The 27,820-nt window shown below is 43.7% G+C and overlaps 1 protein-coding gene across 1 annotated transcript in view; it reads right to left on the bottom strand.

The window, feature by feature from the left end:
* Positions 1-9,597: 9,597 nt before the first annotated feature.
* Positions 9,598-27,820, bottom strand: part of DDX10 (DEAD-box helicase 10) — a gene marked incomplete at its 5' end in the record, with an annotated part of 192,939 nt that continues 174,716 nt past the window's right edge. Inside the window, 2 exons of the mRNA XM_084278626.1 lie at positions 9,598-10,228; positions 23,445-23,578. Coding sequence (XP_084134752.1) covers positions 10,039-10,228; positions 23,445-23,578 — 324 coding nt within the window. The 3' untranslated portion in view covers positions 9,598-10,038. The remainder of the gene's footprint in view (positions 10,229-23,444; positions 23,579-27,820) is intronic.

Raw genomic sequence — 27,820 nt, 5'->3', positions numbered from 1 at the left:
GATGGTCCATGGAAGATGCCCAGACATGGGCTCTGACCTTGAAGTACCCAAGGACTAATGAGGAGGAAGCTTGCTTCAGGTGAAAGGAGAGCACAGGGTCTTGACCTGGAAGACCACACCCCCACATTTCAGAGATCATCCACACACATATGTATGTGGGAGCACTGCTGGAGGTTTGCAGCATTGTGCTCTGCCCAGCACGGCCCCAGTGCACCTCAGAGGGACCTGTCAGGCCAGTTTAGAGGGCTGTCTTTGGAGGGGAACATGGCAGTTGCTCAAGGATCACATCCAGACAGCCAAGAGGAGCTGAGGCAGTGTGAAATAGGTCCTGTAGAGGAGAAATAGTTGGACACTATTGACCAGCGAGCCCGTGGAGGTCTTGCAGCCAGAAAGCTGTAGCAGGAGTTGAGTAGGAAGGAAATGGAGCTGCAACACATGGGGTAGAGCCACTGCAGCCAGGCATGGACAGGCCAACACCAGCTCCCTACCAGCCCTCAGACTGCTACCGGCCCCCCGCTGGGGAGGACCACAGGCACATGGCTGGGCTGCTCCAGGGCCGCTGCTGCCTGACAAAGGGGCAGTAATGCACAGTGACACACACAGCAGACTAGGAAAACTGGGAGGTGGAGCTGAGAGTGGGGTAGGGTGGGTATTTCAGATGATTTATCACAAACACTGAGCTTTGTATCTCCCTAATAACACGCTCAGCACATGATTTCACGGTGTTCCTTGTTCCAGCAGAAGCTGTGGCGGCTGCAGCCACGTGCAGTCACTGAACACAGAATGGATGCTAACATCTCTGCAGAGCTAAACAGACAAGCTCATATTTTCACTTGGTTGAGAAAAACTGCCCCTCCTAATGCTTTATGACTTGACTGACAGAAAGAAAATTTCAGCGTCTGTGCAGGCAGTCAGGAGTAGATGGGGAAAATGATGAATATTTACAATGCAGAGGCGATTATTTAGGTGAGATATTGAATATTAACCACCAGAAAGGTGAGTGTGAATTGCTGTTAGATGTCTAAGACCTTACACTATTACAGAGTGAGACGCATTTTGAACATCCAAAGTAATTCTGAGTAGCTAATGCAATGGAAGAGCTTACCTGAAGCACACAGACTTGCAAACCTGCATAACTGGCTGCTCACCCTTCTCAAATAAAGAGAGAGCGTTCAGACACATTTTGGAAAAGGCCACATGACTGTGTTGGTGCTGGCCACAGTGGCAGCCCTGGGGGACATGCCTGTGCCCATGGCTGCACTGGCAGGACAACAGCAGCCGCTCCAGAGCAGGAAACAGGTGATGGCCAGAATGGGACATCTCCCCACAGCCAAACCCACCCAAACCATCTCTGAGGGGCCCAGACAGACCTCAGTAGACAGAGGAAGACACATCCCACCCCAATGTCTCACTCCTGACTTTGCTCTCCTTGGTGTTTTTGCACTTCTTGTCCCACCAAGAGTCTTGCAGGGCTTTTTTTCTGTGCCGTCTCTGTACAGACCCCACAGCGCTGCGGTCACCACAGCTGGGGGCTCTGGCATCTTCCCAGTGCCCTCCCTTAGCCGAGCGGTGCTACTGTCCAGGTCCCACTGGGGTGGGATGGTGGGAGCTGCTCAGCCCTGGGCAGAGGGGCTTTGCAGCAGGTTGAAGGTGGCCAAGTCCTGCACTTCCATCCTTTGCTTCCACCACATGAAATAAAGGATAGAAAGGAGAACCTCAGATGCTTAGCAGGGTAAATTCAGGGCAGGGAGGGAGGGGAGGAGTGAGAGCTTAATGCAGAATTTTACCCTCCCTTGATTTTATTTAGCAAGTTTCTGGAGGAGAGCTGCTCTTTTAGCCAGGCAATTTTGCATCACTAACAGCTTGGTATTGTTTATGCTGAAATTAAGTGCTGAAGAAGCAAAGCAGTTTGCAAAAAATGTATCAGCATCTACAAGAAGAGGCAGAAAGAGTAAATGAGCTTAATTACTCACTAGACAAGGAACTAGATTAGCACATTCTTAGATACATTTAAGAAATGCAAACTCCTCATTCTACCCAGCGCATTTGATTACTTACACTGGCGAGCTCATCTTTTTAAGGACAACTGTTCCAACAGCTGGATGGGTCAAGGACCATCCAGCCCAGCAGCCAGAGACACAGAACAGATGCTGGACAAGAGCACAGCCTGAGGGAAGGCAGCGACGCAGCCTTTCCCCTGCACCACCAGCTCCCCCTGCACACGCTGATCCCTTGCAATCCCCTCCCTGTCCTTCTGCTAGGTGTGAGGTTAGGAAAAACAAATTTATGGAGATAACAGAAAAATAAAGAAGTTGCCAGCGTGGATGTGAACTTGAAAGAGAGCTCCTGGCCCAGCCCCTGGCAGCTGACATCCTCATGTCACCTCGTCACTCCCTGACATCAGCACACAGGTTTGCCAGAGGACATCAGCCGGAGCCCTGTGCTTGACAGCTCCCTACAAGGTTATAGGATGTTCTTACTCTCCTGATGTAGGATGGAGAGGTTTACAGAAACAGAGTCTAAAGATGCTCAGATAGAGGCATGTATCACTCTTACCCTCTTGGCAGAAGAGAGGGGCTGTGCACCACTGTGTGCGTTCCAGGGTGAAATAGGGTGTTTGCTGCTGACCATAATCTTGCTGGTTATTTACAGTTAGGCTTCTTGGCCACATCCCAGGTCTCCACCACACACCTATCCCTGCAGCTTAGGACCACTAGGGGTTAGCAGCATCCACATAGGAACTGTGCTGCTTACCATGGCCTGGGAATTGAGAGCAGGACATCTGGTTTCCCTTTAGGCAACAGGATCCACCTGCAAGTCGACTTGCAGTTATTTGAGTGTGCAGTGTTTTGTGGGATGACACCAAACCATTTACTGGATTCCCAGCATCTCTCTGCTTTCCCTGCACCCGCTTGCTAATGACCATTTCAGCTCAAACCAATCAGGCTAGGGTTGCACAGACACTCCAAGCATTTGTTAAAAGGAAAACCACTAAACTGCTGGGAAGTTGGCACGGGGCAATACTCACATGGGAAATCAGATCTCCCAACTGGATGTTCATTTGTTTTCTAGTGGCAACAAGAGTCTCCATTGCAAGGGTTCTTGTGGCAGCATCTTCAGCTGGATCAGGAGAGACTCCTCAAACCACTGTTTGGCTCAGTTCTTGGCATCCAATTGTTCCCAGTCCTGTGACCATGCTTCCACATGCATAATTCACTCCTATGGATGTACCTTAACTACATAAAAAAAACATCCTTTAGATATCTTAACTACATTCAAAAGACTGTCCCATGCGGCCATTTTTGCAGGAACAGTTTCTGTCACCTATTTACAAGTGCCTCAGTGCCACACAATGGCCTAGGCAGGTCTCTGGGGCCCCTCACCCAGGATGTTAATGTGGCTGTACTCACCAGACAGCAGGACTTGCCTTGGGGAAAATTTCTAGTACTGTCCAAAATTCCCACCTGGAATCAAATGCTGAATTGTGAAGGTTCAGTCAGTTGTCTCATTTGGGCTCCAGACACTCACTCTGTTACCTTGTTGTGGCACACATGACCTGGGGGTACCTGGACCACCCAAGGAATGAAACACCTCTGACACCCAACCTGATGGTCTTGCTTGTTTTATAACTTAAGGCCTGTAACTCTTGTCCCATTAATCAGAAATGGCTCCGTGGAGGGTTTGAGAGGTTTTTTTTCCCCACCTGTTATGTTACTCACCATAAAAGCTGCCTACAGGAGAGCAGAGGTAATGGTGAGGCTTTAGCTGCCGACAGTCTGTCCAGGGCTGGAGGCCAGGACAGAGCTCGCACTGACTTGGGCCCAGGGCCAGGCACACTTTGCCCATCCATGAGCAGCTCTTTTATTGACAAGCCAGGACATCAAGCTGAAGCACAGCAGCAAGTTTCTGAGTGCAACTGAGAGTGTACTGGAGTAGACTCACCTCACTGCTAGGGGGAAGTGATTCTCACTAGTATCTGCTTTGAGAAGGGAACATGTAGTTCTCTTAGAAACAAAACCAAATGCCAGTGTTTTCCACAAAGGCCTGCTAACATCTCCAAATAAATAAAAGCTACAGGTGGGGAACTGGCGTAAAAACCCTGCAACCTGCTGAGATGCAACTTGTAAGTCAGTTGTGGTGAGTGGCAAGCTTAAATTCATCCCTCCACTTTATCATTAACTTTCGCTGAGTTCATGGAATAAAACCAAGCTGTGTTTCAGTATAGTCAAACACAACTGGTGGGAAGGATCACCAGAGTATGGCCATTGATCTTAGACTGGAGGAACCGTTTTGCTTCCTTATGAAGGACAGGACAATGTACCTGTGATGGACTTGCAAAGAAAAAAGAAAAAAAAAAGCCAAATTCCATTTCACCTGAAATGTGATAAGCTAAAGCACATCACCACCAGCCACAGCCAGGTCAGCTTCCAGACTGTACTTACAGGTGGCTTTTGCATAGCAAGTTAAGCTTAGCGTCAGAGGGACGAGCTGTGCATGGGAGGGGACTGCTGCAGCCCCAGAGAGGCCACAGCCAGGAACATTATCTTCCTCTAGGATCCAATACGTGATTAGGAGAACAATGCTCATTAGTTTCCCCTTAACGTAGCTGAAATCTCAGCACGGCTACTTCTCCACTCCAAAGGATTTAAAAAAACTGCTCAACAAAACTAATTTAGTCTAATTAAACTTATCTATATTTTATAGACAAAACACATCTCAGATGATGTACAAACCTTACAGATAGCATCTACCCAAGAGATTCCACTCCTGGGTAAATCCACTAGCTGATAGCTCAGCGTAATTTAAGCAATCATTTTTATATGACTGCATCTGATTAATAGTTTGCTTTGCAAAAAATGGCTTCTGGCCAGACATGGACAAAAATAGGCATCCTTGGAACAGGTCGACTTCTCACTACTGATCTCATCACAGCAATGCCTCCTAACAGGCCCAAAGAGAATCTTCTGCATGAGGCTTTCTAATTCGTTTATGCTCTTGACTCACTCATTTGCCTTTTTGAAGTTTGGGGAGTACTTCATTACAAGTGTTCACTTGGTGTAGGCTAAAGCCTCGGTGGCAATTTTTATGATTTACAAAGATGACAACAATGCGATTTTCTGGTATCTAGTTCCACCTTCTAAAGATAAAACTTGCAAATCCTTCCGAGAATAAAACATTAATCTGAAAGGATGAGACTGAATTCAGAGGAGATGCAAACAACAGAGCAATAAACCCGAGCAATGTAATGAAATCTGGTCAAAAAGTAAAGGTAATAGTCTTTTCTTACTAAAACTATTGATTAGAAATTGGATTTCTCTTGGAGCTAAGATATGTTCTGGATCTCCTAGCTTGAAGCACGCTGAGAGCAAGGTTTGTCTATGCTCTGCTTGAGGTGCCCATCAAATTAACAGCGGAAGTAGCTGCTGCCCAAGGAAGAGCTGCTGCCCTTCAGCTGCCTGTTCAGCCCCCTGCCCACCTCGCAAAACTGGGGTCAGGGTTCATCCGTTTCAGTGCAGAACCCCCAGCTTGGTTTAAACCTCGGGTGATGAGTCAGAGGAAGGTTACGACCTCCGGCCTACAAGCAGCAACACCCTGAGGCGCAGCGGCCTTCTCTGCAGCAGCAGCAGCTTCGCGCCCTTGCTCCGAGGCCTGCTCGTCCTCCCACAAGAAGCAAGGATCAATCGGGTCAGGCCAGAGAGCAGCACGATAAGGAAAAATACCCATCTGCAGCCTTTACTGAAGAGACATTTTCTTCTTGTGTTTTATATCAGCTTTATCATATGTATCCAGGATTACAGGAACCCACAGGGTCGCTTCAGTATCTTCAGATCTTGTCCTATTTTTTATAGCCTGAATTGAATGTTCCCTACCGCAGCTCTCTGGTTTGTAACGCTTTGCTTCAGGCATTTCTCTCTCTTTACGAGTACGGCCAGAGAGCAGGACACACCAGTCAAAGCTCTCACTGGACTCGGTCAGCTGCAGGAGGAATAAAGATGATTTTTTACTTCTATTCATAAAATATTTAAATAAAAATGCCTGTTTCAAATGTTAAACACTCATTTGCAACCACCTGTGTTAGAGCCCGTGCTCCTTGCGCTTTCACACATTTAAATGTGCTGCATGAATTAGGTCTTCACAAAGTGAACACCTAACAGACATTTCTCTGGCGCCGAGACAGAACAGTCCCTTTGCAAGAGTGCATTTTTAGATGCCACACAAAAACACTGCAAGCTGGACACCTTCAACAGCTAGCACATTTACTGTCAGTCTGCCTAACTGATGTAAAAAGCCCAAACTCTTCAGTGGTCCCATGGCTTTTACCTGACTTCCAGTTTCCACCCAAAAGAGGCTTCACACAAATTGTAATAAATTATGCAGTAAACAAATGTCCCTGTCATTTTATATGCAACAAAGGGAAAGCTTGAATAAAAGCCTGATGAGCTGTCACAGTAAATGCCTAATGTAAGTCCTCAGAACTGGCTAAAGGTGCTAGATCTGGCCTTAACACTGTAGCACCACACTGGAGCCATTCTAGGAGCAGGAGAAAAACAACCCTGATTACTATAAAGTACCAGTGAAAACTCAAAATGCAAACTTGTTAATTAAAACAGTATTTCCTGCTTGGCAATTTAAGGAATTCTCCTGGCCAGTGGCCTTGGGAAATGCTCACTGCCATACCGGGCCTTTGCTGCCACTCCCAGAGGAGCAGCCCCACGCTGCCTCCCTTGGCCATGGAAGGCTGCAGCCTACGGGGTGAGGAGGAAGCCCGAGACCCACCCTGAGGTCCTCCCAGTGCCAGACAATGCCACGCCTGAAGGTCAGGTGTCCTGCACAGCAGGCAGTTTAGATGCCAAGGGAGAAGCTGCTCTTGCTAAATCACAAGTGGTTCAGGAGTTGTGGATTCAACTACATAAATTCATTAACAAAGTCTTTGATTACAGATGACCAAATGATTTCTGTATCTCCATTTCTCCTGTGCAAAGCTGGGATTACGATGCATGTGGAGCACAAACGTGCAGAAGCTTGGTATTGGTTCTGATGCTACAGCAGCACATGCCCCATCTGTGACCAGGAGAAAGGGAGATGACGGGTGACATCCCCAGCTGGCCCCAGCCCTGGACACACATGCTCAGTTTTGTGGCAGCAAATCATGGCTGAGAGGTCCATGGGTGTAAAATGCAAATGAGCTGCCTGGGAAACACTTTTCATACAAGCCAATCTTTGCATTTCTGAGATCAGCGTTTGTTTTGTGCACTTCACATTGTTTTTTTTAAAGGCAGGGCTGGTGAGCAGCCTCTTAAACCAGCTGGGAAAGAAAACTTGGAACCACAGCCACTGCCGCAAATCCTGGCTTTTCCTGTCTTGCTCTCTGCAGCACACACAGCACTTCCCAGTCCTTGGATACCCTCATCGCACCGAGCATCTGCCCTCAGCACCTTCCCTCCATTCCTGTGACAGTCGTACCTTGGAGACACACCTCCCCTCAAGGACAGCTACATTTGAAGCTGGTGGACAAACTTTGTAAGGATTCAGGAAACAGTGGCTCTGTTTCAGGCAGCACATCAGAAACTCCATTATCCCAAAACACGAAACTAAGAGCACTTGAAAAATGAATTTGTGCGGACAGTGAAAACATCACAAAAAGAGGAGAGCAGCACAACTCACAGAATCACAGAACTACAAGGTTGGAAGAGACCTTGGAAGATCATCAAGTCCAACCATTCCCACCCTATGCTAAACCATTCCATACTCTTCCCATATACAGTCTTTAAATGGGTAAGAATACTTCCCTCGCACCCCAGCACACAGATGTGAACATTCTGGTAAGAAATAGTTTTGTTCTACTTGCCCCCAACAAGCTATGTTCAACTTTCTCAGAGCAAAGATTTGAGTTGAGAGACATCAGGGGATGCTCAAGAGGACTGCCCACCACAAAGTACACCACGAGTAAGACATACACCCCACTGTACATATTAGCCCCTGCACCCAGCCTGTCTTTGAGTACCTTCTGGCTGTTGATGCACCTTCTGCTGCAGTTACTGCCTTCCTCCACGGCTGCAGGACCAGGACCCATCATCCCAGTGCAGAGGCATTTGCTGACCCTTCACGTGATGGAGCCTAAGCGCAATCACAACAGCATCACACAGATCCTTCTTCATTAACAGATTCATCAGCAACACCATTCCCAGATGACAGTCTTTTCCAGGCTCACTGTGACACTGCAGACGAAACACCACCATGCACCAGCTGCCAAGCAGGTCCCATCTCTCATGTTTGGCTGTTTGTGAAACTCGGTCATTTCTTCTCGTTCCACGTTGTCAGGAAGGAGCAGATGGCAGATGTGCTCTGCCTGTAATATTGTTCTGATGATACCCTGCCTGCTGGCAGAACAGTGGAAGTGACATTTGGAGATGGGAATTCACAGTGTATGCTGAGGGTTGGGTAAGTGAGCTAAAAGATGGGATGGGGCACGGGGAGAGGAGGCAAGGCCTGGGCTGAACTGGTGCCAGTATATTGCTGTAACCAAAAAATAAATGGAAAAAAGCGGTACTGGAAAAAAGTATTTACTTTAACATGTTCTTCAGAGGGGTGATGGGAAGAGGAAACAGATCCTGCTTTTTGAGACACTGTGTATTCGGTGATTTGCTGAAGGGACGTGACAGAGGAAAGCCCCTGGGCATTCGTACCTAACTCAGTGTTCTACTTTATACTTGGCCATATAAATCTCACTAAGACAGGCCCTGCTGAAAACAGACAATCACTTTACATGCCTGTTCACCACCAAAAACCTCGTGTCAGCAAAGCAACCACTGGATTTCCCTGCTCTCTCCTTTGTCTTCTCAGGCAGCAGCATTCCCTTCGCCCAGCTCATTTGGGAGATGTGCAAAACTCGGAGCAGCTTCCGTCACTCCCCACGTTGCCTGCAAAGCTTTACCACTTCTGACCAATGGGACAATATTCCTGAGGGGATAGTCAAGAATGCAAGTGAGACAATGGGAAATTTGGCTCGTAGCTGGTACCTGGGTGCAAACAAGAGAAGAAAAATCTACTTAACTCTGAATTTGGCATTATATTAATATTTTACTTTGCTTCAGACAGAATGCCTGCTTGCCCCTCCTCCAGGAGAGGACCCACACGGCGTATGTCTTGCTGCTGTTGATCAAGGTGCAGTGGTTGTGGGTAAGCAACCACAAAATCTGCACCAACCAACCACAGGCTGATGGGATGAAACTTGAAAATATGCTCAAAAATAAATCTGTTTTTCTTCATTTTGGCCCTAACAAAACAAGGAGCTCGCTCCCAGCTGTATGCCTGCAGAAAATCTGCCTTGTAACCAATTTTATCGGGTAGCGTTATGCTCTCCCTTTTTGTGGCATCACCACGTTCACATTCAGATCAGATTCAAGTGCAAGCTCCGAAGTTTAGCTGCTGAGAGTGGCGTTCTGAATTGCCTAACACCACTGACAGAGCCGCAACAGAAATGATAATTGGAGGATAAATAAAATGCTTTCATAACAAAGCTGAAGGAGACACCAAAAGCGTACACCAAGGCTTCATAAATTTTTATTAAAATATTTTTAAAATATGTGCATGATACACAGAAGGAAAAAAGCATTTTATTTTCAAGTAATATAATTTGAGCTGCCAACAGTGTTTCTTCTTCAATAATTTTAGTACACATTTATCTTCTAAAATAACAAAACCGACACAGTCGAGAAAGGAGCAACCTGTTTTTATTTAAAGAAAGATTAAAATTAAAAAGATAATTGCCTCCAAACTCGCAGATTTTAAATTATGAACGTGCTACTGCAAAATGACATCTGGGGATTTAGGCTGGAGAGTTCGTTCAGAAAGCCTTATAAATCAAATGAAGTATTGTCTATAATCTATGAGCCAATCTAAGGCAACCCCCGGGCACACGGAACTCATTCGTCTGCGTCCACCGGTACCCAGCTGCCCAGATGCCAAATTCATTCCATGCAGACTACTGACAAAACTGCAGAGATGTCCCAGAAAACAAAACCTGCAGAAAAATAATTAGCTGTGACTGTTGAGCAGATGTAGTACAAGCTCTTCATCCTCTGCCAGAGAAAGCCCTGTATCTAATGGCAAACAGGGGTCCTCCTCTTGGCTGAATTTGGCCTTCTTTCTTTTCAGAGGCACGTCTTCTGCTGCGGTGCTGCTGCTGTAGCTTCTTTTCTTTCTTCCACTCTTCTCCTCAAGTTCACTGCAGAAACAAATCAATTAGTCTTTTTAACAACTGTGGTAATCAATATCATCATGTCATCAAACAATTCATTTTAAACAAGGCAAATTTATGTCAAGATAAGAGCAAACAAAATCACAATTCAGAAGAGTGAAGCACCAGGAGCCGATGAACTCTGAATGTCTAAATTAGAACTGCTTTCAGGCCGAGGTGGCGGTGGATGTTCCGCTCCTTAATTGATTACAGTATATCAAGATATCACTATCAGTCCTATCTAATATTTGCTGCCTTACACAGTGACAGACAACTTGACAAAACTGATTTAGTGATGTGTCAGTGGACCCTGACATGCATTCAAGATCTTGTCTGAAATAAATATGCGACAAAAATAAAAACATGAGAAGTGTCATTTCACTGGCAAACCCTACGCTCGGCGCAGCTTTGATTCGGGGCCACCTCATCCCAGCCCCTCTTTCCCCTCCCTTCAGCAGCTTTCCTTGGAAGTTATCAACCACTTCTTTGCTACAAGGAGAAGCAGAGAAAACCAACCCCAGTTGTTTTCCCTGGTGAATTTCTGCTGTTTCTACTGTTTTATCTGAAGACACGCATGAACTGCCTTTTGCAGCCCCCAGTCCAGACAGAACGGCTGTGTACCCGTTTTAATACTCTGACTTCTATCCCACGGCCACATGACAGCAGCAGGAAGAAAGCCCAAACTTTCACATATCTTCATGTGGGTTTTGTCCGTAACAGAAAATTTGCTATAAATCATCTTACCTAAGATTAGTCATCTAACCTAATAAAATCGATTCAAAGACATAATATCTGTGTGGCAGGTTACAGAGAGCTGGCCATGTTATGCTGTAGGGTAGAATTCATACCCAAAACCCACAGAAATCAACCCCTCACCCCCAAACCATTCCCTCCGAACAAGCTAACTGAAACAAAATGGCATTCTTGGTTCTTCATTTTTGTATTCTAAAGAACATGGCAAGATTGCCTTTAGGCTTTTCCTAAAACAATAGGTTATGTTCAGATTTTCAATTAAAATTTGGCAAATTCCTCCCCAGAAAATTCAATTTACTTAAAAAAAGTTTCTACAAGAGTTTTTTTAATTGCCTTAATTTTTTATAATTGCTTAAGTGTAAATAAAATGTTTGTGAAATGTTTCATTCAGAAATACTGTTTAATGGAATCACAGAATGTCCTGAGCTGGTAGGGACCCGTAAGGATCACAGAGCCCAACTCCTGGATGCAACTGCTAGAAACAGCAGTTCTAACAAACACCTCAATCTGAGGAGTCCTGTCCTTCAAACCAATGCAGCATGGGAACCCAATGCCCAATTCCAACCACCTTCAGCTGCCCTCCTGTTCTTCCCATTAACGGGACTAGTTACCAGTCTGTGACACACTGGTTTCACCACTCACTGGAAATCAGCCTGACCCAAACATTAACCCCTAAACACGGCGCTTTCATGAAGTTCCCAAACACTCTTGGAGAGGGATGAGCAGCACAACGCTTCCTCCTCTTCCCATCTTTCTTAGAAGGATGGTGCCAACATCTGTGTACTCACTGCAGCACAGAGGGAGGGAAATCCCATGAGCGATGCCTTGCACCCCCACAAATAAAACTAATCAAACACCCTACTCTTCTGTTGTCCTTCCCTGCCTATCCAAAAGAAATAGCTCAACGCAACCTAACCTAGGGAAGGGTGTCTCTACCCACAGGAAGGGCGTTGGACGAGACGATCGTTAAAAGTCCTTTCCAACCCAACCCATCCTGTGCTTCTAGGAACAGGTGATGACTGGAATTCACAGAATCACCGAATGTTAGGAGCTGGAAGGGACCTCAAAAGATCATCTAGTCCAACCCCCTCACCAGAGCAGGATCACTTAGTGCAGGATCACCTAGGTTTGGGTTGGAGTTTCACAGTGTTCACTGTGATCAGCACAGAGTATGGAGGCTCACTTTAAAAGTGCAAGGCTGAAGCCTCATTAAGTAAAAGCATTTCAGCCTGTTTGCAAGAGAGCTGATTATTTCCAGCATTTGAATGGACTCTGAAGCTCAGTTTGCATTCCTAATTGACTAATGCTTCATCCAGGACATTAGTTCAAAACAGCTTGGCAATTAAAATTGCAGAAATGTCCTAAGTTATGACATAGCAGGCTTTGATATTATTCTTTACAGTTTCAGAGGCCCATAGACCTAGGTGTTTGCAAGGTGTTTACATTTAAATGTAAAGCACATTCAGAAGGAACTGTGAGATTTCTGGTTTTTTTCCATAAACAAAAGCATATCAGCACAATTAAGATTAATCTTCCTCATAAGCTTAGTGGGAAGATTATGCTGAGTCAAGCTGTTTCTTATTATTACTAAAGGGATCATGGTGCTGGATTAGTAGTACATACTAAAGACGTATCTACACCTTAGCAGCTGTGTTTTCACACTAATTTGACCCCTACTGGGCTGCAAACCCGAGAGGTGAATGAGGAGCAATGTATAATGGCAGCAGCACAGCCACCCAGTGATGAAGAGAGCCAAGGGCTCGTGTTTTCATGGCGCACAAAGTATAAAAGCAAAACCAAGTCTGATAGAGGAAACTCAGGAAGGAGAGCAGGGAGTCGTGTGGACTGTGTCAGTAAGATGTCTGTAATTTTGAGACGCAGAGAGAAGACAGAGTGCCTGTCCACAGGATGGGTTGGAAGGGACCTCCCAGACAAGACCAGCTAGTCCAACCCCCAACCCTGGTCCTGCAGGACCAGCAGTGGGGAGGGGTTGCACTCCTCTTGAGGAGCAGAGATGTGGCTTTTACAAAGGGTGAAAGTGGCCATTTAAAAAGGAAGCTGGGAAGCCACCAGGAGAGATGTCTGGCATCATGATGCCAACGGGCATCCCGTACCAAATCTGGGTGCTTCTCCTTAGCTGTTTGGACAGAAAGCTCTTTGGAGGAGATGTGATCGGTGTAATTCTCAGATACTCATACAAAAGGGCTGAGAGTATGAAAGCAGCTACATGGGGATGACTTCTGCAGTTATCATCAAATGAATTCCTCCTCGGTCTCCACTGGCCTGTCAGCCCACCCCGCAGAGCCAAGCTTTTTATCGCTGCTCACTCCCGAGCACATAACTGGCCCCTTTTCCCTCACAAACACACAAGCTGATGCCCTCCCAGCTGGTGCCCACAAATAGCCAAAACAAAATAGAAGTTACACTGAGGTGAACTATTTCCTAACAGAACAACACAGTTAGAAAGCAGCCCCACAATTCAGATCCAAACCAAAGCCAGTGTGTCTTTTTGTCTTCTATTTAGAACATCTAGCAGGCGGCGTGTGCAGCTGGATTACAGGCCCTTCCCCTCACCATATGGCACAGTTTAGTTTTTCAGCCGCCTGAACAACCTGAAGCTGCCTGATGGAAGGATTTACTGGGACGGGCTGTGTTTACACAGGCGAGGAGGCACCAACAGCTGACGTAGCACACGGCACAGTAATTTCTGTGGTCACCGTTTGCACAGCTGTAACAACAAAGGAAGGTGTTATCATTCGGTAGGTAATGTTTGTTACTCAAACACCAAAGCATGGTTTATGAATCCTGCCCCTTAAATAAATGCCAGTATGTATGAATACCATCTGGGATACAGAAAATCTACCTATTTGAGAGCCATAGGCTAAGAACCTCTTTATTTAATTACCAAAAAAATAAAATACATCTCAAAAGCGTGTTTTGAGGTGAGTGAGATACCAGAAAAAAATAGAAAGCTTTTAATTGTTAGCACTAAACTCGTCTCTGGGCTTCAAGGCACGTCTTGAGAAGCTGTAAGGTTTAGATTTTACGTGCTTGAGAGTCAGCCACTCGCAGTGTGCGGCCGTGCAGCCAAGTCGCCGCTGTTTAAACGCCGTGAGATCTCTAGGCAGGCACTGCTTCAGCTCCCATCTGGCAGAGCTGGCTTTGGAGCCCAGGTTTACCAGGGCTGCTCTGGAAACAAACTGCTCTTGCCACCAAATTGCAGCCCACGAGTGAAGTTTCCAGGCTGTAATACAGCGCCTGTGAGCACCTTCCCAAAGAAACCTACGGGAATAACGAATGAATCTACTAATAAATACAGTTCAGAAAAGTTAGGAATAATTTCTCCTATAAATATTGGCATTTTGCTAATCAAACATGCTGTGCCACAAACCTTTTTCCACATAATAAATTTTAATTCACAAGGCCATGGCAGCAATCCTAATGAAGATTAATTACTGCAGTCCCTTCCATAAAGCCTGGTGCAGCTTCTTTCTTACTTGCTGTCAGAATGCTACAGCACATAGAAATGGTAATGAAAATATATTGTGTTGTGTTATTTCCCTTACTGGCCATTCCACCGATGTAAATCAAAACAGCTCCAAAACTAGATTTATTTTGAAAAAGTAAAGGAAAAGGGATGAATAATCTACTTGTAATGAAATACCAGTGTAATAGTGCTAAAAGGCAAAAGACAAGTCTGTCTCAGAACTGAAGTACCATACTCTGGAAGAAAAAAGAAAGAAAACCAAACCAGCAGGAGAGTGTGTTTAACATCTCTCACTACTGCACGGGAAGCACACTGAAATGATTCAAGGGCTGATTCTCATATGGATCAAACATCACTGCTCTGGGTTGAAACTACTCCAGCTGGAGGTGCCCATGGCTTCAATCAAACCATTTTGATTTACTGTACGTCCCTCTGTCAGAGGCTTAACCTTCTATGAAATGAGTTGCTGCCTTTGGAGATGCCACTAACAACCTACCTAACCCTCAGATCCATTCCCTCTTTAGCTTCACCTGGCATGGATGTTCTTCAGATATATTCCTCACCCTTTCCTTTTGTGTGACGACCACCACCTTCCAATTGTTGATTATTAATCACTATAAATCCACTATTCATCTATTTCAATAAATACTTATCCTCTTTCTCCTTCATTCATGCAGACACTTGTTGAAGAAACACGACTTTTTCTTTTTTTTTTAAGGGTAGTTTCTGTCACTGACAACTTTACAGGAACCACAGGGAGGATGTAGTCTGAGCTGCAGAGCACAGGTTACCAAATTTCACTAGAAATTCACAGGTCCATTTCATATACTGAGCTTGAGCATAACTGTTACAAAGACTTTCACAGCATAAGAATCATCCTCTCTATCACCAGCAGCCCAGTGCCTCATTGCCCAGTGCTGCAGCTAAACAGCATGATCATGCCCTTAAAAACAGACCTTTTACACTGTCATAGAGGGCTTTTCTGGCCATCGAAACATGAAGCTCTGGCCTTCACAAAGTCACTGATGTGGCCTGAGTAATACACGTTAGAGGGAGCACTGTGATTTGCAGATGAATCATCTCAAAAGACAACATAATGTCAACTCCATTAAGAATCACTTAAAACTGGGCAGGTCAACACCAGCATCCTGGTATAAGAAACCACAATTTGCCTGTAGTTTTCATAAATAAAGCAAGATATGCAGCCAAGCATTGCTGACTGCTGGCTCACTCACCTGTCAGCTGGTGACTGGCCATAAAATCACTACCAGAACTAAGGCATTTGTCCTTTCCCCTCATGTCCAAGATCTTTTCCACGCTGATTTGGAAATTAATGCAATCAGAAGCACCCATTAAAGATTTAAAGAAGGTAATGATAAGGTCAGTGGTAACTTTCTCTTCCTCAGCATTTTTATTTGAAGAGGTTGAGGGATTAGTAATATCAGAAACTCAATTTGACTGCAAAATTAATATTTAAGAGATCCAGCTGCTTTTCTTCCACCCTATTCGATACACTTAAATTTTTCACCTCATTAACAATTTACATTGATAGCCTTAAACCAAATATGATGAATGTTGCTAGATATACAAAAATTAATCTCATATTACATGCTTGGAGTCATTAATTACTCTGCTTGTAGAGGTATGGCTGGAAGGGAATTTCATTCAAATTCATGACTTGTATAGCTCACCACCAGCCTCTTCAGCTACCTCTTTCCTTTACCCATAGGCTTATTGGTCATTCAAATTCTCTTGATTTCTTCTTTTTCCAGTCCTAAATTAATTTCCTGCACTGCATCTTCCTCTTTCAGTTGTGCCTCTGCTTTCACAAAAGCCTCCTACAGGGTGCTCAGAGCACCTCACAAGTCTCCAGGCAGACGTACACTGAGCCTCAAAGCTGACTTCAGAGCTAGGCAACAGACCACCACATTTTTCACCCACAGACTGCTACAAAAAATGTAGGTTCATCAACATTGCCTACTGGAAATAGTCCTTATCCTGTCCTACCAGGCTGGGATTATCCCTGCCTACAACTACCTGAAGGGAGGTTGTAGAGAGGTGGGCGATGGTCTCTTCAGCCAGGTGACAGGAGATAGGACAAGGGGAAATGGCACAAAGCTGCACCAGGACAGGTTCAGATTAGATGTTAGGAAAAAATTTTTCACTGAAAGAGTTGTCAGGATATAGAACAGACTGCCCAGGGCGGGGATTGAGTCACCATCCCTGGATGTGTTTAAAAAAAGGGTAGATCAGGTACTTAGGGATATGGTTTAGCATAGGACAGGAACGGTTGGACTTGATGATCTTAAAGGTCTTTTTCAACCTTGTGATTCTGGGATGGTGCCCAGAAGAGCTCTAGTTGGCACTATATGAAGTCACAGCAGTTGTGGACAATGCAGACAGCCATGTGCCAGCCCTTATGCCTGTACCCTGGCCAAATTCATTTAGCTTGCAGAGCTGGCACAAGCCAGCGCTGGATTAACCACCTTGTACTGTGCTGCACACCAGAGCCATCAACAGCTCTTAGTTTTGACACAGTCCTTTCAGGATTCCTAGAAACGCAATTTTACCCTGGATCCTGTCATCTTCCAAATCCATCTGCCGCCCACTGCTCTTGCCCTCATGAGCACCCCGCAGTTCTTCCCTCTCACCACTCGCTTCAATTTAATTACTATGCTTAGCAATGACTGACAAACCCACTCCCAGCCTGTCCCTGGCTATAACATAATACAGGCATCTCTGCTATTTGCTTCTAGAAATCACTGCTGATAACAAACTCAGAATCACCTTTGCTGCTGCAGGTTTATCTGTAGCACTTTTCCCATCGGAGCAGTGCCTAATCTGACCTGGTCTCTTCTAGAAAGCTCTGAATGCCAAGTCTATCTCAGCTGCTTGAAACTGCTCTTTGGGTCCTTGTTAACTCCCATTCAGCTTAAATGCTGGAGAAGAACTTGAAGCAATTGGACTCACTTTCCAAATTTCAGCCCTCTTGCCTTCTGAACAAAGGCTGAAAACATCTACGACCCATTGCCCTAGTCCTCCAGCAAACACAGGCAAGACTGAAAAGCAGGAAGGCATTCAGCTAGATTGTGTAATGGAAAATGAACAAAAGCTTTTAAAAATCCCCTCGAAGGAAGTTAAGGAGCTTTCCTATTACTAAAGTCAAACAAAAGTCAGGGCAAGCAACCGAGACCTGTTGCATGTCCTGAAGTTGAGTGGCTGGTGATTAAGCTTCAGGTGGTGGCAGTTCTTCAGACATGTTTGTTACCCAAGAATGCCTTGCTCCTAGCCAGGGAAAGCTTAAACCCCCAAAGTGACACCATAAAAGTGACCCAGCCAGATTATAACCCCTGGAGCACAAAATGGACATACCAGAGTCACACAAACCTTTCACTTCAGGAAGCAAAACCAAACTGCAACTTGCCAGCCCAAAACGAACGCCAAAACCCCCATAACTGTGTAAGTCTGCACGGTCTCTGCACAGCAAGACTGCACCAGCACTGCCTGTCAACATCACAACAAACACTGTGCTCTAACAGTTCCTGTGAGAGACCTGAATAATGCTTTAAATGGTCATCAACTGCACTTTCAAACCTACAGGACAGCTTAAATCCATCTGTTGTCCCAGACACACAGATATCACGTCTCACACCTTAAAGAAACTATAATACACCATTTGTTTTATTTGATGAGCCTTGGTATCTCCTATTCAAAATCTGAAATACTATCTTCAGACATATGAGCTTGCACACATAACTAAATTCCAAAGACCATATAAAATCCAACTTTCAAAAAAAAGCAATTCTTTGTCATGCTCAAGGCAAAATTCATAATTTAAGAAAATAAAATTTCATTGGTAGGGCCCTCCTAGATTTTAGGTTGTATTTCCAATACACGGATACAGTGCAGATGGCTGTGCCCCATGGAAAATGTTCTAACACTGCACTTTGTTCTACAGTCTCCTCCAAACACAGTGCAAACAAAAAGCAGCCTTAGTAAATCAAACCCTGAAAGGCCTTAATACACGGCACAAATAAAATCTGTCTCTCAACTCCAGTTGAATCATATGTAGAGTATTTTTTGTGCTCAAAGTTACTCTCTTCAGCCCACACTACACTCAAAACTAATCTCCTTGGGATAACTCAAGAACTGTAGACATCAAAGGTCCAAGAAGGTTCCCTGAAAAAGCAACTCAAGTAAGGAAAAGTCCAACAAAATGCAAAACTCAAAAGGATTAAGCTGTGTCTCTGTGGTACTAAACATACATGTGTAAGACTGACATACTGAAAAGATGGACAACATTTTTAAAAAATCAGTTACCACATGTCCCACCTCTGTGCCTGGCAAGATCATGGAGAAGATCCTCCTGGAGACTATGCTCAGGGACATGAAGAATCAGGAGGTGATTTGTGACAGCCAACGTGGCATTTCTATGGGCAAATCCTGCCTGACAAATCTGGTGTCCTTCTATGATGGAGTAGCAGAGATGGTGGACAAGGGAAGGATGACAGACATCATCTTCCTGGACTTGTGCAAGGCATTTGACACTGTCCAGCATGACATCCTTGTCTCTAAATTGGAGACACATGGATTCAATGAATGGACCACTCAGTGGATAAGGAACTGGCCAGATGGTAGCACTCCAAGAGTTGTGGTCAACGGCTTAGTGTCCACATGGAGCACCGTAACATGTGGTGTTCCTCAGGGGTCAGTACTGGGAACAACACTGTTTAACACCTTTGTTGGTGACATCGACAGTGGGATTGAGTGCTCCCTCAGCAACACCAGACTGGAGAGATGGGCCCATGAAAACTGCATGAAGGCAAAATGCAAGATCCTGCATGTGGGTTGGCACAATCCCAAGCACAATTACAGGCTGGGTAGAGAATGGATTGAGAGCAGCCCTGAGGAGAAGGACTTGGGGGTGCTGATTGATGACAAGCTCAGCATGAGCTGGCAGTGTGTGCTAGCAGCTCAGAAGGCCAATTGTGTCCTGGGCTGCATCAAGAACAGTGTGGCCAGCAGGTCAAGAGAGGTGATTCTGTCCCTCTGCTCTGGTGAGACCCCACCTGCAGTACTGGACCCAGCTCTGGGGTCCCCAGTACAGGAAAGGCATAGAGCTGTTGGAGTGAGTCCAGAGGAGGCCAAGAAGATGATCATGGGGCTGAAGCACCTCTCCTATGAAGACAGGCTGAGAGAGTTGGGCTTGTTCAGCCTGGAGAAGAGAAGGCTCTGGGGACATCTAATTGTGTTCTACCAATACTTAAAAGGATCACAGAATGTCAAGGGTTGGAGGGGACCTTGAAAGATCATCTAGTCCAACAGGTTTCTACTGGAAAGTGGGAGAGGCACTGTTGATCAGGGAGTGTAGTGATAGGACAAGAGGGAACAGCTTTAAACTGTAGGTTTAGATTACATGTTAGGAAGAAATTCTTCACTGTGATGATGGTGATGCCCTGGCACAGGCTGCCCAGAGAGGCTGTGGAAGCCCCATTCCTGGAAGTGTTCGAGGACAGTTTGGATGAGGCTTTGGGCAGCCTGATCTAGTGGAGGGTGTCCCTGCCCATGGCAGGGGGTTGGAACTAGATGATCTTTGAGGTGCCTTCCAATCCAAACTATCCTATGATTAGTTGTAGTTTCAAAGGGAATGCAACCTGTCTAGTGGACAGTGGGGTCTCTGGGTGCCTGACTGCTATTTCCAGACCTCTGCCATGATCATAGCACAAGTTACTATGTGACTCAACTTTCCTGGCTACAAAAAAAATATACTGGTCTCCTTTGTCAAGTGTGTTGAGATTTGCTGAGGAAAATACTTTGTCAGAAATTTTTACTAAATTTCTGTTTTCCTTTTTTTGTACATTTCCTGTTTTCTGACCTAATTCATAGGAAGGGGAATTGACCAAGGCCTTAGACCTTTCTTGAGTCTTAACTCTCCTTCAGAGCAGACCCTCTGACTCCAGGGAGAGGAGATCAGTCGTAGATTTCCCCCAAAATCTGCACTGATTTCCACTGCAGAAGATCTGTCCATCTCTGTCAATTTTTATTCCTTAAGCTTAGCTAATCTTGAGTCTAGCTAGCATCTCTGGGGAAAGGATCTGTTATACAAGAAGCGATGTATGAATACATAAAGACAGACGCGATCTCCCCTTGATAAGTAATTACTGAATGATACTGAAAGTAAACTTGACAAAATTCCCAATTTTGAACTGACTGGCCCTTTAACTTTTTCAAAACGCTTATTAAGCAGCTATGCTACAAACACTGTATTGTCAAGATAGCTAAACTAAGCCTACCTAAGCCTACCTAAGGCTACAAGTTGAAATAATGCAAATTCTTGTTGAACAAACACAGCACTAAACCACTACATTTTTCCTACAGGAAGTATGCAACAATTTTGCAGTATTTAGGAAATGCCTGAGGAATTGAAATATTTAGCAGGGAGTGTTGTGACACCAGGTTCCCTATTGCTGGAAACTCCATCATAGAACCATGGAATCATAGAATATCCTGAGTTCAAAGGGACACTTAAGGATCATTGAGTCCAACTCCTGGCTCCACACACTCCCAGCCAAGTCAGAGCATGGGACTGAGGGCATCGTCCAGATGCTTCTTGAACTCAGTCAAGCTCGGTGCTGTGACCACTGCCCTGGGGAGCCTGTGCCAGTGCCTGACCCCCCCTCAGTAAAGAACCTCTTCCTAATATCCAGCCTAAACCTCCCTTGTCACAGCTTCATACTGTTCCCTCGGGTTCTATCACTGGTCACCAAAGAGAGGAGATTGGTGTCTGCCCCATCACCCCCCCTCATCAAGAAGCTACAGACTGCAATGAGGTCTCCCCTCAGTCTCCTTTTCTTCAGGCTGAACAAACCAATGTCCTCATACGACTCAGCTCAGTTATCTGTCATCTTAATGGATTCCAGGAACCTGTCTTTCATCAGCAACATACATACCAATAAACAAGTGTTGCTCATCTCTAACCACTTACCAAAGCTTGACTTCAGACCTTCTCAATAAACAGTTGGACTTGATGATCATAAAGGTCTTTTCCAACCTTGTAATTCTGTGATTCTGTGAACTCTTGGGTTTACTTCTTCCAAGAAACAAACTACCAGTAACTATCAAGATTGCCTCTCTACTTTGTTACCTGCAGCAAAGCATTAGTCCAGAAGCTAGCTCAGAATCTGCTCTCAAAAGCAAGACGACAGAACTGGTTCTAGCTGGAGATGCATTAGTATCCTGACATACATCTCTTAGCACTTCTGTTAATGTTCTGTGTAAATGCAGAATTGCTAAATATGCTTTTCTTCTGACCCTTGTCTCATAGTTAATACTAGACCAGAGATGGCCCCTTCCAACAAAATGGGGTTTTACAAGATCCTCTAGCTCATATTGTTTCCTTATACCCAGGTTTTACTCATCAGAATCTCATATATTAAAAAGACAATATGAACCATATTACTGGTGTTACCTGGGGGAACTGGAGAATAAAGTTTCATCGTATTAACCACATGGTAAGATACATTTTCAGCCACACGATAGTAATGTGTGAAAAGTAACCTACAAATCCTCTTATATAGCCCTCCCCATTAAATCCCAAATATTAAACTTCATTAAAAGATAATTTCTTTAACAAATTATGCTGCTTGCCCCACCAGCAGATGATGGGCAGAATCAAGTGGTCATAAATACAAAAGGAACTGGAATGTTTTTATTCAGGAATGATGGGTCTCATTTATCCTTGTTTTTAGGAAGCTGTATTGATGCTTTACACAGCTTTTTCATTCACTTTACACAGAGATACCAAATCAGCTTAGGGAACTGAGAAACCAGGAAGATCTACAATTGACTTATAGTCCTCTTTCTCCCCGTTGCACAAAGGAGGAGCAATTTACTGCTGCCCAGAAAAAGCAATGCATTTCCTCCATCCTTGTTAATTCTACTGAGCAACACAATGGTGAATGGTCTACAGGGAACATGGGCACCAGGCTGTTCACTTAGGGCTATCCAGTTCTTAAATCCATGTCCTAGTATCCAGTCCTACATACTGCCCCCAAATGTATAGTGACACTGGGATAGGGACAACCTAGCCACCAGAATTTAGCTGATTTGGACATGAAAAGCAAGAGGTTTATAAACCTAGACACCTAGAAGAGAGCAAAAGAAGATCTACGCTCCCATCTAAGTGTCAAGACCATGTTTCTATATCTGTCACATGATAGGCTGTCTGTCAGAAACACAGATGGACTTCTTGTTGCTGTGAAGCCAACAACAAACACCCCACCAGACTTCCTGCAGTATCCCTCAGTCTTCCTGTAGTATGTGCTAAAGAAATGCAGTGTGTTGCCATCAACCATGGATCCTCATCCCCACCCTGTGCTTTTCTGTTAAACTACAAGGAACAAAATCTTCTGGTTTAGGGAAATAAAATCAGTGTTTTAAATTAAATAGAAATTTTAAACATTGTTAATTTTATTATGCATTTACTTCTAACTCAGATTCCACTTCATCTGCAATGTTGAAAAGTCTGAGCACCACTGAATCATTAAACCTATCAAGTTTCACCATGCACAAATTTATTCGCTATACCACAGGCACAGAGGGCTCATCCAAATTCTCACATTACTTCAGCATTTTCCTTTTCAAACAGAACCTGTAATGTGACAGTAGAGAAATATATTTCTGAAACACATGAAACCTCCAAGGAATTAGTCAAGACTTTTGCATGTGGAATGGTCTCACTGAGATCCCTTCAACACTGACTCAAAAATCGTTCACATACAGCTTCACCAAAGGAAATAACAGCCTTCAGCACAGATTTCCATTCAGCACCTACCTCACAAACAAACTTAAATACTAAGTCCCGGGAGCAAGAGGAGGACTGCAAAATGAGTTGCTAACACCTAAACAAAACAGCTTCTAAAAACCAGGAACATTTCAAACTGCATGTGGAAGATGTGTACATACCTATCGGTGTCTTCACTTTCTGAATCCTGCTCTTCATCAGAATCTTTGTATTTATCAGGATCTGGAAGAGTACTTGGATCAAACTCTTCTTCACTTCCACTGTGACCAAGAAAGGCCACTGTTTCCTCTTCATCCTGCCAGGTGACAAATGGAGAGTTACAAGAGAAGCAAACAAGTCCATGTGACTCGTCACAACCTCATTAACAGGGATTCCATAACAAAAAAAAAAGTTGCCCTCAACAGCAGTCAAAGGCCACCGCTATTATAGGCAGGAAAACAGAATGTTTTCTGCCATCCACCAGTGCTCTTGTCCAAGGCTGTCTGTTAAAGATTGAAAAAATATTATTCAAGAAAGAAACACAAGATTACATCCAACTTATGCCTTCTCAATATCACTATCTTAAATCCACCAAATCTAAGAGAGATTTGGGCAGCGACTAATCAACAGACATCTGAGACCAAATGTTTAAGTAATATGATGCCTTACTGTCTTTCAGAAACAGTCTGGCAAGGAGATAAGGAGCTTGTGGACACATTAATCACTGCTATAAAGTGTCTTTCACAAGACACACTAATTTAAAACTCATCCAGGTGTCCTTGTGGTTGAAAACCAAAATGATGCTTAAGCTGAACTACCTGCTCTAAGGGAGTTTCAGCCATTCACCACAAGCAATGCATGTTCTTCAGGCTTCCTCCCAGACCCACGCATCCCTCGTCCCTGGGACTCAGCTACCCTCTGTCCCTGCAGTACATCTGGGGACAGGACACTGATATTAGCAAGTGTGCCCAGGGTGTGGGAATGCCTCACTGATTCCTTAACAAAGAGGGACAGAAGATGCTGCTCCATAAAGTTCTTGGGTAGTGTGGTAAAGCTGACTGATTTTGCAGACACAGGTTCTGCTCCATGCGGTCCTGAACTGATGGCACCACCATCAGTTCTTGCCAAGAGGCACAAAGAAAGCAGACTGAGTTGTGTGCAATTGTCTATGCACATAAAAATGCAAACAAAAAGCTTACAGGCATTTCTAAGCAACGTGAACCCTAGATCCATGCATATTTATGCTGAAAAGCAAAACCAAATGCAAAGAAACTATAATTAAAGACATCACTACCTTTTGTTTATATATCTAATCAACATGCACACAGCTGAGTTTCCAAAACAGTACTCATTTAAATGATCCTTCAGTCTATGAATAACTTCACATTATTAAATATTTAAAGTTCATTTCACCATTTCCATCTATCCCCAGGTTTTAAAAGAACATTGTACTTACGTGCACACATCTTAGCAAAATAAAAATAAATTAATAAACCAACCAAACCCGTATGAAAGGTCCCTTTTGTGTCTGCATATTGAGTGAGTGAAAGGGAATGAGCTGGTGAATTGTAAGTTCAGTCACCACTGCAGGAGTCCTGTACCCCTTGTCCAGTGACACTCCAGCAGTGGACTGACAGCAAGCAGAATGAAGGGGTAAAAGCCAGATGTGCAAACAGAAGGCAGAAGAAAAACATACTGAGCACACTTTTTGTTCTTGACTATTCTAAACTACTAGTAAAGGTAATTGTATAGCTGGGTGTACACAATCACATCAAGCATCACAACAAAGTTGGTGATGGTTTTGTGAGGTTTTTCCAAGTACATTTTTTGCTTTTAACAGTAATTTTTAGCTCATTTTTAGTAAAATAATACAGAGCACTGCTAACTCAACAGAAGGTATTTTGAAGGTCACCTTTTTGCTAATGTATTTCCCTATTTGAAAAGTATTCTGCATTCAATTAGTTTATTTCAGTTTCTTTAAACATTACATATTTGCTCTTTACTTGTCCCTCCCACTGCATTTATCCTTTCAGCACAAATGGTGCATACCAATTATATATTTCAGAGAAGAAAAAAAAAAAGAGAAGTATTAGTCAAAGCTGCTGTAAGTAACAAAGTAGTTTTAATAGGTATGTGTGGCACTCTGCAACATTGTTCTGTAATACTAACATCCAGGGGCAGTCATCTTTTAAGACCTGTGCTGTTCACCCATATTTTCAGTTATGCCTGTAAAATATTGAGCCTGTTTTGTTCCTTAAGTTTTGTCATTTATATTTGCACATGTAAGACATACACAGATCAAACCTTTGCTTTCATTACACATTCATATTCATTTTTTTCCAGCAGAAAATTTGCAGAGATTTATTTAATGTAATGCTTAGTATAATAAAAGAAATAAGTGGCAAAGATGCCTCTTTAATTCATCTGAAATCATAAGGTCATATTTCTTATAAGTATCACCAGTTACAGACTCATTAAAATGTTCATAAAACCCTGAAATCATTAAAAATTTGAACATGAACATTTATCATCTGCAGCTGAACAACAGAAACTCATTATTTTCCCCATCTTGCTTCAAATTTATATCAGCCAGTCAGGAAGAAGAAATCTTGTGAGTTAACTTTACATTACTCACCACAAGAGCCTGAGGAAATAAGTGAAATCATACTTCAAGATAACACTTGGGAAAGTTCTCCAGATACAAATGGGATGCAATTTACAGACTCGGGATTATATCCTTCCTAGGGCAACTGCTATCAAAGAAGAGATTAACTGGAGAAGAGATTTCGACCTGAGCTTCGCGACGATGCGCGGTGGAGTGCGTATTTATTACAAAGCTCAACCGTGGTAGGAAACACATCCAGACATCAGATCAGCCCGGTCAGAAGAGGATTCAGTGGCAATCACCTTGCCATCTTCATTCTGCTCGGGGGTGACACGCTCTCTCTCTCTCTGTCTCTCTTTTTATATCAGATTGGCTCACGTTCTGCAATCTCGTTCCACAGAAACTCTGCACAGCTCAACGTGGCATTGAGCTGAAAGCATTACTGCATCCACACAGTCCCCCTCGCAGACACGGCACATTCCTCTTATGCAAGCTCAACATTTGAGAAAAATTCAGCAAACTCTCTGTACTGGAGGTTTTGGAAACCTTGTTGCCTTCAACCCTTCACATTGAACCAAGTCAATGATCACCCTCTACCTTACAGTTCTCATTTTGGAAACACATTGAACCAAGTCAACAATGATCAGCCTCTATCTTACAGTTGTCATTTTGGAAACATACTAGATGAGGCAAACAGGGTAAGTTCCTCTAGAGCTTTTGTCCTACTTCTCAACAGAATACCTTCAATTTAACTTCCTGTCTTTCTTACAAGATATAATGACAACCTTCTCACTTTGTAAAGATGCTTGAATAACTGGTGGAGCTCAGGTAAGAGAAGCTTAAAATTAAGAAGGTGATGTGCTTTTTAAGACACTCAGTGACTGAAATGTTCAAAAGAGCAGAATGATGTCTCATTTCTACCAGGCATTAGGTGCTCAGGTGAAGATTACCTATTGCCATGAGATAAAAAGAGGGGAATTGAAAAAATACCTGTGAAAACCTGCACATACAAAAAAAAATTCGTATTCCCCAAGAATAAATATTTATTATGGTATTTAATTCATATCTAATTTAATAGAGTTTTAAAAATCTAATTAGACTGTCTGGAGTTGTCATTTTTATGTTCAACCCTTTAAGCACTATATCATTTCCTAGCAACAGGCTGCGAGGGGAGAAAGAATTGTTTTGGCACTATGGATTCTGTCCATAGTATTTTACAAAGCACAGTGGAGGAATATTCCTGATCAGTTAAAAACAAAACCTTGAAGGTTTGTTTAGAAGTTGATCAGACTTGATTTCAGTCCATCAACAGTCATCCTTAGGCAATTTTTGGTTCCTTTTGAGCCATGCCACCCTTTAGCTTTTGCTAAGAATACGTATGGCCTCTCCCAGAAAGTGGTGGTTGTGATTTTAATTGTAAGAACGGTCAGCTTTAAATACCACTAGGATGTTAAAAATTTAGCTTATTATGGCTCATACAAAAGGGCATTTAAAAATATAATCCTTTCCATGATCTGACAGCACTCCAAATTTTATTGATTTTCTTCCTTTTTTGACATTTTTTTTTGTAGATAAAATGGGAGTTGTTTCTGCATCATGTTTACAATAGAACATGTTCACAGAGAGGTTTTGTATCATTTTCTTTAAAACATCTTATTCTGGATTCACCTGATTACCTCCAAGGTTTGTTTATTTTTATTTTCATAGCCTGTACCCCCAACCCACAACACTGTCCCCAGCTGATACATGCCTGCTCTGATATTTCATCATCTACATTGTCCCAGAGGAACACAGCTATTCTGGCAGTTCACAAATAGAAACACAGCTTTGATGTAGCTGGGGTGTTTGATCCAACAGTTGCTTTGAAGATCAAGACCAAAGCCTTAGATGATACTGAAAACTGACTGGGAGCCAGTGGAGCAAACCAAGTGCTGATCTGATATACAAAGAGCT

Source organism: Gallinula chloropus (genome assembly GCF_964237585.1).
Source record: "Gallinula chloropus genome assembly, chromosome: 1".
NCBI classification, from domain to species: domain Eukaryota; kingdom Metazoa; phylum Chordata; class Aves; order Gruiformes; family Rallidae; genus Gallinula; species Gallinula chloropus.
The sequence above is the reverse complement of the archived record's forward strand: the minus strand, read 5'-3'. Positions and strand labels throughout refer to the sequence as shown.